Source organism: Quercus robur, chromosome 11 (genome assembly GCF_932294415.1).
Source record: "Quercus robur chromosome 11, dhQueRobu3.1, whole genome shotgun sequence".
In the NCBI taxonomy this organism is placed as follows: Eukaryota; Viridiplantae; Streptophyta; class Magnoliopsida; order Fagales; family Fagaceae; genus Quercus; species Quercus robur.
Window position 1 is genome coordinate 46,125,524 of NC_065544.1, and position 17,157 is coordinate 46,142,680.

At 32.4% G+C, this 17,157-nt stretch overlaps 1 protein-coding gene across 1 annotated transcript; it reads left to right on the forward strand.

The window, feature by feature from the left end:
• Positions 1-10,119: 10,119 nt before the first annotated feature.
• LOC126707213 (probable receptor-like protein kinase At2g21480) lies at positions 10,120-13,217 on the forward strand. Its single transcript, XM_050406802.1, has one exon. It carries the CDS (start codon positions 10,197-10,199, stop codon positions 12,840-12,842), a length of 2,646 nt encoding a protein of 881 aa, XP_050262759.1. The 5' UTR covers positions 10,120-10,196; the 3' UTR covers positions 12,843-13,217.
• The last annotated feature ends 3,940 nt before the right edge of the window (positions 13,218-17,157 follow it).

A 17,157-nucleotide genomic window follows, 5' to 3' on the forward strand; every position in this document is an offset into this window, starting at 1 on the left:
CTTAAAATGTGCAACGTGTATCTTACAGGGTGATTAATTAGCAAAAGCAAATACCAAATGATTAGGTGGTGAGTGAGAATTGGAGGGAAGAAGTGTCCAACACAAGTGTAGAGAATGAGTGGTGTACGTAAATGGAATTCCTGTGGTTAAACAAATGTGGTTTTGATGCTGCAGTAGTTGAACTTACCGTGTGCAAAACATCACATTGTCTGATGAGAGTGAGAGAGAGTCAAAAAGGGCTCTGGTTTTGTCAAAGACTGACACATCGTTCATACTTCGTACCCTTATTTTAACACTTGTCCTAAAACTAGTTCCTATTGTCTTGGTGACAAATTTAAAGCCAAAGATGGATGTCTCTTATCTTTGTTCCTTTAAAGTCTGCTAAAAAAGTGAGTTCAGTCACTGTCAAAGCAGTGGCGTGTAAATGTAAACCGACGCCAAGTCATGGTATAAACAATAAAAACATCTTCGTCAATGGGCATTAGGTAAATCAAATGACCCAAAATCAAAGGCTTACTTACAAGAAAGCCCCTCCATTTTTTAAACACCATGGTTTAAAATATTGCTTTGAGCCCAAGAGTTAGATCAAATTCGTGATTAATAATTTGTGATGAAGAGGAATGTCTGGACAAATGAAAGAAAATCTTGTATACATCCAGTATATATAACTTATCTGTGACTACATGTCAGTCTCACATAAGTTTTATATGCCACACGTATAAGATACTTTCTCTTAAACAAACAAAAAATAAATTTTGTGATTGTATAATCATAAATTGATGTATCAATGAAATGGTTCAAGTATATGTGACAATCCTCAATGGCCCAAGTTTTGTACTTCAAAACGTGTGCATAGAAATATTGGAAATCTTTGACATAAGCATATATTACTTTATAAAAATAACAAGGCCTAATCTGTAAATGAAATGATAATATTTTGATTTCAATGATACGTATGTTACTTGAACTAATGGTGAGAGCTACATGCATATAATGACAATTCGAATACCCATTAATTGACTCCATTGTCCATTTTGGTAAGACTTTCGTTTAACTAGATTGCTTAATTTCTTTGAAAGTCTTAACCAATAATAATAACATTCCATGGCCAACGCCACCGACACATGCACACATTCAAAAGCCAACTTTGGCCATTGTTTGATTTGTTTCCTAGCTCCAGTGTGCTTTGACCTTCAATGTAATAAGTTGCTTGATTTTGAAAAGCCTAATTTGATACTATTCTGTGCTCTACACATAGCATCACAAATGAAATGTATCTTGAATAGCACCTGGCCTAGCAAGAGGGGTGAGTCTGGTGACCCAGTATTCCTTGACCCCTTGGCATCATCAGTCTTCCTCTATTCCATGTAAGGGGATTCCAAAGGAAGAGTTCGAATTCAACCAAACAAAGCACAGGATTGCATTGTATTGAGCACTTGCTCCAAGTTTCTTTGCTTCATTCAGTTTCCGGACAGTCAATATCACACAAGTTCAAAAGAAATTAACCGCACACACACAAAGGTAGAGAAAATACCATTCAGGCTCTTAAACCATTACAATCCAGATGTGAAAGTGCAGTAGAGAGAACCCCAAAAAAATTGAGGGCCATAAAAAGTGCAGCTGTGCAGGCACACATGCACATTCACAAAGGACATGGAGAGACACAAACCAGCACTTAAGTTATGTACTTCTAGCGAACGTTTGAAATTCCTTTGCATTCAGACTAGAATAATTCTATTACTACACAAAATGCCATAACTTTTACCACAACTATCTTATGTGTCAAGACTGTAACTAACTGTCTATCACTTTCACATGAATCCATTACTTTTTTTCAACCACTCATAGTCTACCACGATCACTGTTGTAGCACAAATTGTGATATTTTATGTGATCTTAGAATTTTTGTTCCGACACAAGTTCATATACAATTTTCCATACCAGTGCTAGGATGGGAGTATCCATTCATTGTCTAAAGATTGCCGTAATTCCTGTTTGGATTAGGCCAATAAAGGCTCAATTAGATCCAGCCCAATATGCTCACACACTTAGCAAGAAGCCCAATCCGAAACTAGCCCAAACAGCCCACTTCCCATTTTAAAAACAAAACCCATCAATCATCAGCCCACCATCACATGAAATTTTCAAAATTATAATTTGACCCCACAATTTTTCCAAAATTACATTTTCAACCCTGAACTTTTCAAACATTAAACCTTGACCCCTTTAAATTGTAGTTTTGACCCCAAAATTTTCCAAATTGCAAATTTGTCCCGAAATTTTCCCAAATGACGTTTTCAACCTCAAAACTTCACAAAACTATGTTTTTGGCCTAAAGTTCCTAAAATTACATACTGACCCTTAAAACTTCCAAAAATTGCACAAAGGTCCTTTAGGTCACCCCAAAATAATATTATATATATATATATATATATATATTATCACCAAGAATTGCCAATTCAAAGTTTCAGTAACTATGTGCCAGTACTCCAAGCTAAGCAGATGAAACATTGGGAATTTATTCAGCTCTTCCTATCCAAGCAAAGCCATAAAGTCCTACAGAAATAACAAACTAAACTTTTTCAATGTATTTTTGTAGATTCCCAGAAGGAGTCAACAAGGTCTGAGCAAACTACGAAACTTCTATGTAGAGACGGAACTACCTTGGCGCTGAGGGGGGGCATCCCCACTCGAGCCTCTGAAAAAAAAAATCTCTAGTATATATATTAGCATAAAAAATTTACTTTTGGCTCTAAAATTAATATATTTGCCCCCCCCTAAACAATTTACAAGCTGACCTATCAAACCAAAAATGAAAAAAAATTATCAAATCATCCCTTTGTCTAGTTGTCCCAAGAATATCAAGAAAAACATTAGGCAAACATTTGGACAATTTACAAATCTGGATAACAAGAAAAGTCTACAAAACAATTCACGTATTCAAATAATAAAAAAAATCTTTGGACACGGTCTAATTAAAAAAAATTTATAATAAAACAATTATAAATCCTAACAAAACAAATCACAAAACCCAATAATCTTTACCCAATTTCAAACCCTCATTTGAGAGCTCTCTGTCTCTCTCAAATGACTCCACCCCATAGTCACAGAGACAACTCCTATATTGCTAATCACTCCATCCACACACCAATTAGTGTCACCAGCAACTTGGATTAGTTGGTGTCTTTAACTCAACCCATGAAAATTTTTATTTTTTTAAAGAGCCATTGCTCTTTAACACAACCTGTGGAAAATTTTTATTTATTTTTGAATGATAGAATTCTATTAATTTTTAATGTTTTATTAACTTTGGGACATACTTGACATGCATGCATAAATGTAATACACGTGTGAAATAACAACAATCTACTATTTTGTGTCTTACCTAAACTGTCACTAGAGCATGTGTATGGTTAGTCTATTGGTAATAAACTTTGTGCCTCAGCTAAGTTAATGTAGTGATTGGAAAACTTTATTATTTACATAGTTAAAGACTCAAAGTTACCGTTCATTATTATGTAATAGTTTAATAGATCTCTTTTTCTTTTCTTTTTTTACTATTTTTTCAAAATGGCAATTTTTTAAAGGAAAAGATCTCACATCTTTATGCTACCTCAACCTTAACCAAGTAATTATTATAAAATAAAAAATAAAAAAAGATCCTTAACCAAGATACCAATAATTGTCTCACCATTTTTTTCACTGAATATTAGTGCATGATGTTAATTAACCATTATTTTAGTTATTTTATTAATGTAATACTAGACATGGATTTGAACTTTTAACTATAGTTTTTGTATTTTTTTTTTTAAGAATATTTTATATATAGCATTATGAAGTTATTAGGTATAGAATTATGTGAAAAGAATAAATAGATTTTTATAAAAAAAATTTATAATGTAGATAGAATAAAGAATTAGTTTAAATCTCAGTCAAACCTTGAAAATATCAAGATATGCCAATTGACTAACAAAACTCTTAATTATAAATATCTATTATTGATTTAAAAAAAATTAAAAAATTAAAAAATTAATGCTAATAATGCATCATTGTCAACCTCTAGTATTAATATTCCAACTTTTTAAAATTCTTAAACAAAGAACTTTGGCCCCCCTAAGTTTGAATCCTGGTTCCGTTACTGAGTTCTATACCGGCAAGGAAACAATAATTTATAAATTCACTCTCTTGTAAAAATGGTTGCTACCCTGCATTCCATTTTCCACGTTACTCATAATAGGGTGGTACTCTTCCTAATCATGGCAAATGTTTTCCTTCAAAAATAATAAAATTGTCAAATGAAATTATTATTAGACTTTTTAGGAATTCAACATTTTTGTTCTTGTTTTCTCACATGTCATGCATTCATATGTCACTTTAGTGTAGATTTATACATGTCATGCATTCACATATGGGTTTATTTGAGAATAACTTATTTAGCTGAAACTGAATTTTTTTGTACTGAAAGTGTAGAAAATAAGGTTAAAAGCTAGTTAAATAGTACAATGGGACCCAAAAATAGTATAAAAAAGTGCAATGAAATTCATGAATAGTACTAAAAAAAGGCTAAAAACTCAAATAAGCTAAAACTTAGCTCATCCCAAACGGGCTCGATCATCTTAAGGTAGATTACATGTAATCTATCCTAAGATGATATGTGAGAAATGACATGTATTTTTTTTTTCATTAAAAAAAAAATACATTTCATTTCTCACATGTCATCTTATGATAGATTACATATCATTTCTATATATTTCATACTAGGATAGATCACAGGCCATCCTAAGATAAGTTTTATCTATACTTTATTTCATATGTACATGCATACTTCTTTTTTTACCAATGTCAAATATGTTAGTTGTTATTTAAAATTGTGAAATTTAAGTTTATATTTGAAACAAGGTACTATCCTTTTGGATAGACGTTGTGGGCTACCTAATACCTTCCGCACACTTAACTGAATTTAGGAATCTATAATTTTGAATATAATTGTCTAGCTGAAAACTTTTGTATGGCATGCTCGTTCTTCCACTTTGTTTTGGATCCTAGATTTACATAGTGGTTTTTTCAGTTGTATCTTTCCCTGTGTCATCCATTCAGTTATATAATTTGTCACATGAGTTTACCCAGTATATGTTTGATGGTTGATCCTGTTATCTGGTTGATTGCCAATGCTTAATTACTGATATTTTTGTTTTTCATTGATCAAGGAGTATTGTGGTTTCAAAAAATTCTCTTTTATCATTGAAAGATTAATTGTGGATGAACTGTCTCTAAGTAGTGGGAGAAAAAATGAAGCCATAAGCTCTAATTTAACTGGCAGCTCTTCCTTATAAGTTCTAGGGGAGGGTGACGATGAGGGCGTAGCTTTAAAATCCATTAGATACGTGTGCAACTTACCAATAATAAAATTAAAATAAAAAGCCCCAAGGAAAATTAAAGAAAGAGGTATACAACTTTTGTATTTGGATGCAAAAATGAATTTGTTTTTCATATTAGGTTAGCATTAAAACCTGATTGGCATTTTTTGAAGTAACAGGTGGTACATACACAATTTTACAGAATTCACTAATTTCATTGACATGCACATATTTTACTGAATTTACTATGATGTTTTGTCTGGATATGATAGTAAGCAGCTAAATTATGCACCTTATTTCTCTCCTTGTCTGTCTTTCTCAAGTTATTGATGTATTTCATATTGTGTCTCCACAATTAGGTGCTAAATGCTACCAGAAAGAGGCAAGATATGCTTGTACAAGTTGGTTTGGAGTACAAATGAATGCCACTTGTTACTAGACATTGGATAGGGATATTTGGGAGTAGCAATGAATAGAGTCACCACTGCAAGAACAAAAATAAAATGACAATATACATAGAAAGGCAAAAATATGGAAGAAGAAATTGTGCTAAAGCTTCGAATTAAATAATACTGTAGTACTTAGATAAGGTCAGAATCAAATGTGCACTTTGCTAAACCTGAGGCCTATATTATAATTTTATTTTTTGATATGTTATATTTTATTTTTTAATTGTTTTTTTTTTTTGTGGTAAGTTATTATTGATAGTATTGGTTATTTGGCAATGCTATAGAAGCTAGGATAAAGTATAGAAAAACAAACACAGGTGCTCTATGTTCTTATACATTATGGACACTATTTTTCACAACTACTAAGTACTAATATGACTTCTGTGCTTGGAGCAACATCTTTTTCAATTGAGCTCACTACTGATACTACTTTTATTATATACTAGTCAGGGATCCACGTGTTACACGTGATTATTTTTTAAGGTAGTCTCATTATTATTATTATTTTGTAATTTGAACTAATTTAATGAAAAGTAATGCATTTCATAATCATATTTATCATAAGATAATTTTTTAATATTGTAGAATTGTTTTATTTAAAATTTGAAACTTTAATTCTACCATAGTCGATTGACTAATTTTTACATCTCTAAGTCAATTAAACACATTGTCCATACTACATGTAAACCTTCTTTTCCATAAGAGTTGAAATAATGTGGGTAATATTTTTTTCTATGGAAGTTAAAAAAAATTAAAATTCACCCTGTCTTGATGTTTTCTAAAAATTAAATTAGGCAATTTTCTTTCAATAATTGCGAAAATTCCAAGCATTAATTCAATAGGTAATTCACGTTACATGTTCAGGCTTTGATTGTGTAATTTTATGATTGATTTGGGTTGTAATTTATAAGTTGAATATGGTAGTGTATATTTAAAATGGTCTAACTCTGTAGTTTATGTAATTAAATATAAAGTTGTGTGTGATTTATAGAGTAGCAACGGTTGTAGTAATTAAAAATTGGTTTTTCATTGTCTTTTAAGTTAATAAAAACTTTACATATACTTTTTTTTATTCAAAAAAAACCTTTAAATATTTTTTTAACGTGAATCTTTACATATACCTTAATAAGTAAACTCTATACATTTCATTTTCTTAGATACATAAAAAAAAAAAAAAAAAGACTTTATTCCATAATAATAGTGACTAATTAGTCTTTTCATGATCTCATTTATAATATTTCTTACTATTATCATATTTTACTGGCTAGTGATTTTCATAATAGAGGCATTAAATGAGATTTAAATTCTTAGAACCTTTCATTAGATTTTAAATGAAATGTCTTCCTTATGTTAAATGAAATGTCAAAAAAAGGATTTCAAAAATTTTTATCTTTATTTCTTATATATTTCTATTATTGCTGAAGAACGTCTTCCTTTTAGTTTTGATAATAAAATGATTTTCTAGATTAGAGTTTGATTAGTTTCAAGTTTAAATTTTTTACAATTGTAATTAATTGTTGATTATATGATTTAATTAAATGAATTTAACAATTTATTTATTTGCATTGTAAAGTTTTTAATAACATCCGTAAGTTCATCATTAATTAATTTTTTACTCCTTTAGCCGTTAGCCTCTTTGTTTTCCAATTAATGGTTACTAATTAATTTATTTAATTGACATTTGATTTCTCTCTCTCTCTCTCTCTCTCTCTCTCTCTCTCTCTCTCTCTCTCTCTCTCTCTCTCTCTCTCTCTCTCTCTCTCTCTCTCTCTCTCTCTCTCGTCAACATCCTATTGTTTCCCAAATTTAATGATAATTTTAATGTAGTAAATACGCATATTGTAATATTTATTTTTATTTTTATTTTATTCCATTTTGCTGCCATGAAGTTAGTATATCCATAACTATTAGTTTATTTTATGATATGTTTGGTTGTTTATTATTATTATTATTATTATTATAAATTTAGTGTTTCTAAAATAGCATGTGTTTTGTATTCTCTTTTCTATTGATGCATTGTAACGTTTTATGGGACTACTTTATAAGAAATTTTTTTATTCTTTTTTTTTTTTTTTTATTGAGTGTTTCTAAATTGATATTTGTTTTGTATTTCATTTTTCCATTGATGCATTGTAATGTTTCATGGGAAGACTTTATAATAAAAAAAAAATTATTTATTGAATTTAAAAAAAATATTATATGTTTAATTTTTTTTTTAAATGAGACAGAATATAAATAATTATGATATGGAGGATGTTGCTAAAGTTAAATGTTGAATAAAATAAGATGAGAAGAAAAATAGTAAAAATGAAATGTATAGCAATAAACACCATATTATTTTGGTTATGCTATGTAATAAAATAATATTATATTTTTATATACTATCTTTATAATGTAATAATATAACATTAAAAAACCAATGAGAGTAAAAAAAATAACAACATAAAATAAAAAACTAAATCGTAAAAAGCTGGATTACCAGTCAATTCCAATTTTAGCAAACTGACTGACTTCTAGTAATCTAAAATTGATTTCTGTGATGCATTTGGTGGAGCTTTCAATATTGCATCAGTATGTTTTGATGGTCAATCTGTTACACTAAAATAAAAAATATATATACCAAAAACTGAAGAAAAAAAAAATATATATATATATATATAGAGAGAGAGAGAGAGAGAGAGAGAGAGGGAGGCTTTTTGTGTGTGGAAAAATAAAAATTATGCATGGAATAAGAGAGGGAATGACAATTTTATAGTATGAGGATAAGAATAAGAAGAGTAAAAAATAAAGGAAGATAAAAAGATAGAATAGTAGTAATATTGAGAGTAGTGGGGATATGAAAAGTTAAAATAGAATTGAAAATTTAATAATAAATAAGAATAGTTAATAATAAAATAAATTAAATATGATATTTTGACTGTAATATAATAGAGTTTTTAATTCACTTTAAATGTTAAAAAATTGTATAAAAAATTAGAAAAAAAAATTTGATAATGACATGACTGCTGACGTGGCTTAACATGAGCGTAACAACATTAAATGTTACGCTTTAACTTTTAGTAATATATAAATATAGATGTTTTTGGCTGAGTAATACAGAATTTTATCAATGAGTAGGTTCATTACAACATCTATGAACAAAAGAGAAGGACCAATCCTCCCCTCCTTTTAACAATAGATGAGGCTTCTTCAACAATTGGGAAAATGAAAATATCCCACACATTTACTGCACTGCCCATGTCATCTCTGCAGACAATTCCTTCTGCAACTTGCTTGTCCCTTGCCACAGCATCCACATTGCACTTGATCCAACCCAAGGGAGGAGAGCTCCATTTCACCATTTAAATAAAAATCTCACAAATGAATAACAGCAAAAATGAGTTTGAAGATAAGGAAATAATACAAGAGAATATTAGCAATGAAAATTATTGTAATGATATTCAAATATGTAATTTAACAATTCTTGATTATATAATAAAAAGACTAAATTATTTTTTGAATGCATATATCGCCTACAAAATTTTATTAGCAATACTTGTTATTGTATTTTTGCATTAAAAAATTGTTTTTCAAAATTAAGTTAACAATATCCTACTTTAAATTAATTGGATTAATCATATTATCAATTAAAAATGATATATTAGCAAAACTGCTTAAATACAAAAAATTTAATTGATAAATTTGCATCTCAACTCTCAAGAAGCAAAAAAATATTGTATTGAGATGTAAAATTACTAACCAAATATTTAAAAAAAAAAAAAAAAAATTGCATCAATTAAACTTATCGTCTTAAGCTCAAACTGTATTGAGCAAGCCTTGAAGCTGGCACTATGGAGTCAGCCATGTTTAAAACTTGAGCTGAGTTGGAAGGCACCCGAAAGCCTAACAAACCCTCTCTATTGTGTCCTCGAATTTTTAAACACCTCCCATTGATGCTCTCTTTTAATTTGTTCTGTTTCTTGAAGCTCACAGGAAGGACCTGAACTATGTTACCAACTTACCAATAAATCTGTCACACATAGGAAAGAGAGACAGACAATCTCCCACACACACATACATGGGACGAAGAGGAAGGTGTTAGACCATTTCAAACTATTGGAAACATTAATGTCCATTGATATTTGGTACTTGCTAAAATGGGCACTAAAGATAAAACAGTATTTTCCACAGTAAGAAACCAACTTTGTCCACAAAAATAGCCACTATTGTTGGGAAAACTCCAACCCATTTCGGCTGTCACCTCTTTTCCTCCACTTATATTCGAGAAAATTGTAACAAATTACCAAAATGAAACAAAAACCAATGCCAATTTATCATAGAGATACAAAAGAGAACCTATTTTTTCATTCGTAGTCTCTTGTAATTCTAACCTCCTCCTCACCCAGGAGGGATGGAGATAGAAAAGAGACCAAGAAAAAACTCGTCCAAAAGAACCAAACTTTTTCTATCTTCCTTATTGCCATCATCACATTCTTCATCATCATCATCGATGGCTTTCCTCCTGGTCCTTCTCTACACCTTGATTTCTGCTTCCACCATTGCCTATTCAGCCTTTGCTCCCTTTGTCCCTCCAGACAACTTCCTCATTGATTGTGGTGCTGACAAATCAAGCATTCTCAATGATGGAAGAACCTTCAAAACTGAAGATCAATCCAAGCAATTCTTACAAGCCAAGGAAGAAATCAAAGTGTCAGTTGAAAAGGGTGATGTTCCTTCATCTATTTACTTGTCAGCAAGGATTTTTGTCACGGATGCAATTTACTCATTTCACTTGACAAAACCCGGTTGGCATTGGGTTCGTCTCCATTTCTATCCATTCAAAAATGATCAATTTGACTTGAGCAAAGCTACTTTCTCTGTCAACACCAATAAGTACGTGCTTCTACATAGCTTCAACATGGATAACAACACCAATTATGTCCTCAAGGAGTACCTTTTGAACGTGACCGATCCACAATTCTCAATCAAGTTCATGCCGATGAAGAATTCCGCTGCTTTCATCAATGCCATTGAGGTTGTTTCAGCTCCTGATGACTTGATCACCGATGATGCTAATGACCTTAACCCTGTAGGCAAGTTTTCTGGGCTATCCACATTGTCCTATCAAACCATGTACCGGCTTAATGTGGGAGGACCTCTTGTTAACTCTGCAAACGACACATTGGGAAGGACTTGGACACCAGATGGGTCTTACCTTAAGTCGAAAGCCTTGGCAAAAAGCGTCACCGTTGCGACCACCGTTGTCAAGTACCCCGATGGATTGACACCTCTGATTGCACCACAGTCAGTGTATGCCTCTGCTGTTGAAATGGCTGAGTCAAATGTGAACAATCCTAATTTCAATGTGACGTGGAACTTTGAAGCGGACCCTGCTTTTGGGTACCTAATTAGGTTTCATTTTTGTGACATTGTGAGCAAAGCGCTCAATGACCTCTACTTCAATGTCTACATTAATGGGAAAATGGCAATAGCTGATCTGGATTTGTCGCATGAGTTGGAAAATCAATTGGCAGCTGCATACTATAAGGATATTGTGGTTAATGCTTCTTTGATGTCTAATGGAGTAAGTGTCGAAATTGGTCCATCTAAATTGGATTCTGGTGATTTGAACGCCATTTTGAACGGTCTAGAGATATTGAAAATAAGCAATTCTGTGAATAGTCTTGATGGAGAGTTCGGGGTAGATGGAAGCAAGGCCGTTGGTGGCATTGGCACACGTAAAACAGTGGCTGTAGTCGGGTTTGCCATGATGTTTGGAGCCTTTGTGGGTCTTGGTGCAATGGTGATCAAATGGCACAAGAGGCCTCAAGATTGGCAGAAGAGGAATAGCTTCTCTTCATGGTTGCTTCCTCTTCATGCTGGTGACAATAGCTTCATGTCAAGCAAGAACTCAATCGGGTCTCACAAGAACAACTTTTACTCTTCAACTTTGGGATTGGGCCGGTACTTCTCATTCGCAGAGTTGCAGGAGGCAACAAAGAACTTTGATGCCAATGAAGTGATTGGTGTTGGTGGATTTGGCAATGTGTATCTTGGTGTAATTGATGATGGTACTAAAGTTGCAGTCAAAAGAGGAAACGCACAATCCGAACAAGGCCTCACAGAGTTCCAGACAGAGATTCAGATGCTGTCAAAGCTAAGGCACAGGCATTTGGTGTCCTTGATTGGATATTGTGATGAGAACTCAGAAATGATCTTAGTTTATGAGTACATGGCCAATGGACCTCTCAGGGATCATTTGTATGGAAAGAACTTGCCACCATTGTCATGGAAGCAAAGGCTAGAGATATGTATAGGCGCAGCTCGTGGACTTCACTACCTTCACACTGGCACTGCACAAGGTATCATTCATCGTGATGTTAAGACCACCAACATTTTGCTTGATGAAAACCTCACTGCCAAGGTATCTGATTTTGGGCTATCAAAGGATGCACCTATGGGGCAGGGGCATGTGAGTACTGCAGTGAAGGGAAGCTTTGGTTACTTAGACCCTGAGTATTTCAGGAGGCAGCAATTGACTGATAAGTCAGATGTGTACTCCTTTGGGGTGGTTTTGCTTGAGGCAATATGTGCAAGGCCTGCTATTAACCCTGCACTCCCAAGGGAGCAAGTGAACTTGGCTGACTGGGCAATGCAATGGAAGAGAAAGGGCTTGCTTGACAAGATCATTGACCCTTTACTTGTTGGTTCTATGAATCCTGAATCATTGAAGAAGTTTGCTGAGGCTGCAGAAAAGTGCTTGGCTGAACATGGGGTGGATAGGCCTACAATGGGAGATGTGCTGTGGAACTTGGAGTATACTTTGCAGCTTCAAGAGGCTTTCTCACAAGGAAAGGATGATCAGGATGATGGCAACTCCATTGCCACTGTTGCTGCCTCTCCTGCTATTGTGCCTGCAACCCCAAATGCTTCCACCCCTGATACGCGTCCAGTCTCTCATCCGGAAGAGACTAACAGTCCAGCTAAATCTCAGGCCACTGATGAGCATTCAGGAACCGCAATGTTTGCCCAGTTTACTAATCTCAGTGGTAGGTAAAAATTCTAAATTGTGGTGGTGGTGTTCGTGTTCTAGATCAGTATGAGTTTAAGCATCTGGTGGAGATTCCATTTAACCATTTGTAGCAGTGGTGATGGTTTTACTGCTTCATCAGGAATGGGATATTTTAGCAATTTCAAGCTATATGCCTATATGGGCATACATTTCTCTTATAATGATGTGCAAGGATATTTGAAACGATTCTATACCTACACTAGCTCTCTTCTCTGTCTTTCTCCTCTCTTACCAAAGGTATTTCGTTCCATGGTCACGGAGATATTCTGTATTTGTCTACATGGTATGGCGAATGTACTGGTATGGAAGGATGTATACATGTAGTACTAATCATTCTATACATTGTTACTATTATATTTTTGAGATTTTTGTTATTGTACTTGTATTTAGGGTAGACTATGCAACTTAGAAGTGATTTGTCAGCAACTTGAAAGGAGAATGATTTTTTATTGAAATCATATCAGTTTCTTATTTTCTATGTTACAGGAATGGATATCAACTAGAAATTGCAATGACAACCAAAAACCTTGTAACTCAATTAGCACTTCCCCGTATTTCCAACCAGAGTTCAGATCCCCTCTCTCCCAACTAGTGAATTATCAAATAAAATAAGAAATTGCTATGACAACCCTAATTAGCTTCTTCTATATGGTCATCACACTTGTCTTCTCTAAGAGGTTGAGGGCACCTAAACGTTTGAATTTAACTTGAACTAGTCCGAAGCCTTGTTGTTTAGTGGCATTGCCCTGTTCTTCCCAGTGAAGAAGAGGCAGAATCTAATGGTTTGAAGAAATATAGACTATGCCAGCAAGATTCATAATTTTTCTTGCTACAAACCAAAAGACATCAGTGCAAAGAAATACACAGCACCTGCCAACTTTGAAAATTTATTTTTCTACCAATCCTCCAAATAAGCAACATCATTGTTGTGACTCAAACATTTCCAGAAACTAATTAAATCACTTTGAACCCAATTAGGCATTTAAAATTGAGTCTTAAATCTATTGCAATCTACCAAATCATCCCTATATGATTATATGAAACTTAGCAAACATAGACACAATAAGTGATCATATTACATTTATATAAACATATAAAAAATAAATAAACTCGTTATGCGTTCTTTTTTTTACTTACATTAAGCGAGGCAGGGTGACTTAAGTATTAATTAGATAGTATTTTTTACATAGCATAAATGATTCGATTTAAAATCCATTCTTGTCATTTTTTATTTAAAAAGCTCAACCTTTTATACAACTAGTTCTCAAAATCTCTTTAAAGAAAATCAACTTTTCACACAAGTATTAAGAAAAAAAAACACTTAATCCATTATGAGTTCAAGGGGAAAAAGGTCAAACTATACACTAATTTTCAAAAAAAAAAACCTACATTTGCAGGCACACAATCTATCCGGGGATCCTACTAACAGATATATATTTTTTCTTTCTAGAAATCATGCATTAAAATCATTAATAGAATACTAAATTGTTCCTTAATTATGTCCTTAGAACATGACCTTATTTAAAAATAAATAAATGAACTATAAATTAAAATGCCTTAGAAGCAACATCAATTGCCGCTCCCAAGTCCCAAAGGTCCTTTTTTTTTTTTATATGCCTTTTTTTAATTTAATTTTCTGTATGAGGCTATGAACCATCCCAATATATTTACACTTGCTTTTTGCTTAAGCAATATTAACTATTGATGTAACGCCCCAAAATCATAAGTAATAAAAGTCTATTTAATCTGAATAATCCATAAAAAAAATATTAAATGAAAGAAACTAACAATCTAAAATCTCATCACAAATGTTAGAACTCTAATTACCAAATACAAAACATCCTCAAAATAATTATTCAATACAATGTTTAATGCCATAAAATAATAATAAAATCCTCAGTTCCACAAAATAGTTCATAACTGCTGTCTCTCAAGAATCTCTATTCCAATAATCCTTCTAATGTATTTGTAATAGGAAATAAAGGAGGGTGAGATAACTCAATAAGTGGAATTCACTAATATTGGGGTGTGGGAACAAATCTTCAAATAAATAATTCTTACAGCAATTTCATACCTTGTAACTCATCAATATTTATCATTAAATATTTCATGTAAAAGAAAAATATCTTTATATTGTGAGCCATCATAATATATATATCAATACCATCACATACACAATTTCCTAGGTTTTGCTCGTGGTCAACGTTTACGCCCCGTTGACAGGATTGTGCTATCTCCTTTTCTGGGACTAGAACCTCCTTTTCATCCCCTTTCTTAAGGATGGCTCCTTTGGAACCTAAAGGTGCACTCCTTTGCTAAGGAGCTTCCTTTTTGGATCCTCAATAGTATACTTCCTTACTAAAGAGCTATCAAATGTGCACTATCCCCTTTTCTAGGATCGTCCCTTGCTAAGGACTAGCTACAGTATGATTGTCCCTTGCTAAAGACTAAATACCATACTGAGCTTCTAATCACGACTTGCCATAGGTTTTCAAAACGTATTCAATATGCTCACAAAATAATCCATTTATAATTCTCAAAAATATAAAGTTATATTCACACATACAAGTTTAAATAAATTTAGGTTGTCCCATAGGTTTTTCATAAAACGAATAAACAATGTGCACATTAAACATTTATAAAATATCAATTTATATATAGAATATCAACATATTTCTTTAATATAAAATAGTTTAATAAATCAACATTATTTTGGGAAAACCCCTAAAATTAGTAAACACCACTTACCTCTTAGTTGCAAAAATAAAAGAAATCAACCTCCCTTGAATCACAACAATTCAGTAGAATTAGAACCTAGCAACACCAAAAGTAGGTTCATCAATACACAATTTCCCACTTAAAAATCTATTTTCACACTTAAACGGTTTTATCCTAGACAATATTGATATATCCAAAATTCTTCATTTATTCACCTAACTATCCAATTTACTTTCAACTTTGATCAGATTTCTGGACTTAAAAATATTGCTGCCTAATCAGATTTTTCCATTAACATAATCATAGATATTCATGAAACTTCAATATAGCTAAAAGATAGATTTTTGATCAATCTAATACATAGTTGAAGCTCATATTACATCTTAATTCTATCAATCCCATAGCTAGCCCTTTATTCCTCTTATGCCGCCAGACTTAACAATAAAGCTAGACAAGTTTTTGAACCTTGGCAGGTGCGTGAATGATAGATTGGGAACTTAGAAAGATAGTGCAATAATATAGTTTTGCCAAATCAATCTTAAAGCCAATAGAGGACCATATGACTATACATACTATTCATACATAATCAATTTCAAAGCCTGGACCATACGGCTATATAAACAATTCCTATTATAATATTGTAATCATCAACCCAAAGACCCAAAATCCAGTACACGGCTGAACTAGTGTGAATGCATATTAACGGGTCAACAATTGAGGCTTTGCATGAATGCATATTAACCACAAGCATTTTTTTTTTCCCTTTAGCATGGTGAAAAAGTCCAAGTCTATTACTCTATTTGGTTCAATTTCAAAGTCTTCCTAGCGCACAGCCATATTTACCATTCTTAATCAAATATAATAACAATTCTAAAAGCCCTTTTTCTATTAATATAATCATAGAAACCATACCTATAATCTCTACTCACAACCACAGTGAAGAGAAGCGAAGTTCAGTAGTGTGATGCGGCTGAAGCAAAAGGAAGCCTCATAAGTATATGCACGTGTAGCTTAAGAAGTAAAAGACTAGGGTTTTTAAGGCACATATAATTACTTATGTTACCTCACTTGGGCTTCATATCTCATAGTATTTTTTTTTTTTTAATATCTTAGGCCCAAATCAATTTAATCCATTTAATTATATGCCTCCTTTATAATTTACATATAATAATTTAATTGGTATCAAAATAATGGGGTGTTACAATTGAAGATGGTTTTTCCTGACAAAAAAAAGAATATTGAAGGAGGGCTTTCTCTATGCATAGATACCATTTATGAAATGTTCTTATCTTCACAATTGTGGAAACAGAAATCATAATTGCAAAAATATGGTAATATCTTCATGTTATGTACGGTCATTTTTACCTACAAGTGATTAGATGAGCCAATTTCCTTACCCAAATTTGTGCAATTTAAACCGTTAGATATAGTAAATACCGAAAAAAATTAGATATAATAAGATTTGAACAAGAAAACCCACTACAAAAATCATTACTTTAATTCCAATGGAAGACAGGATTTAGCAAATTAGAAGGACCATGAAGACAAATTTCCTATGAACCTAGATGGGTCATGGGTCAGC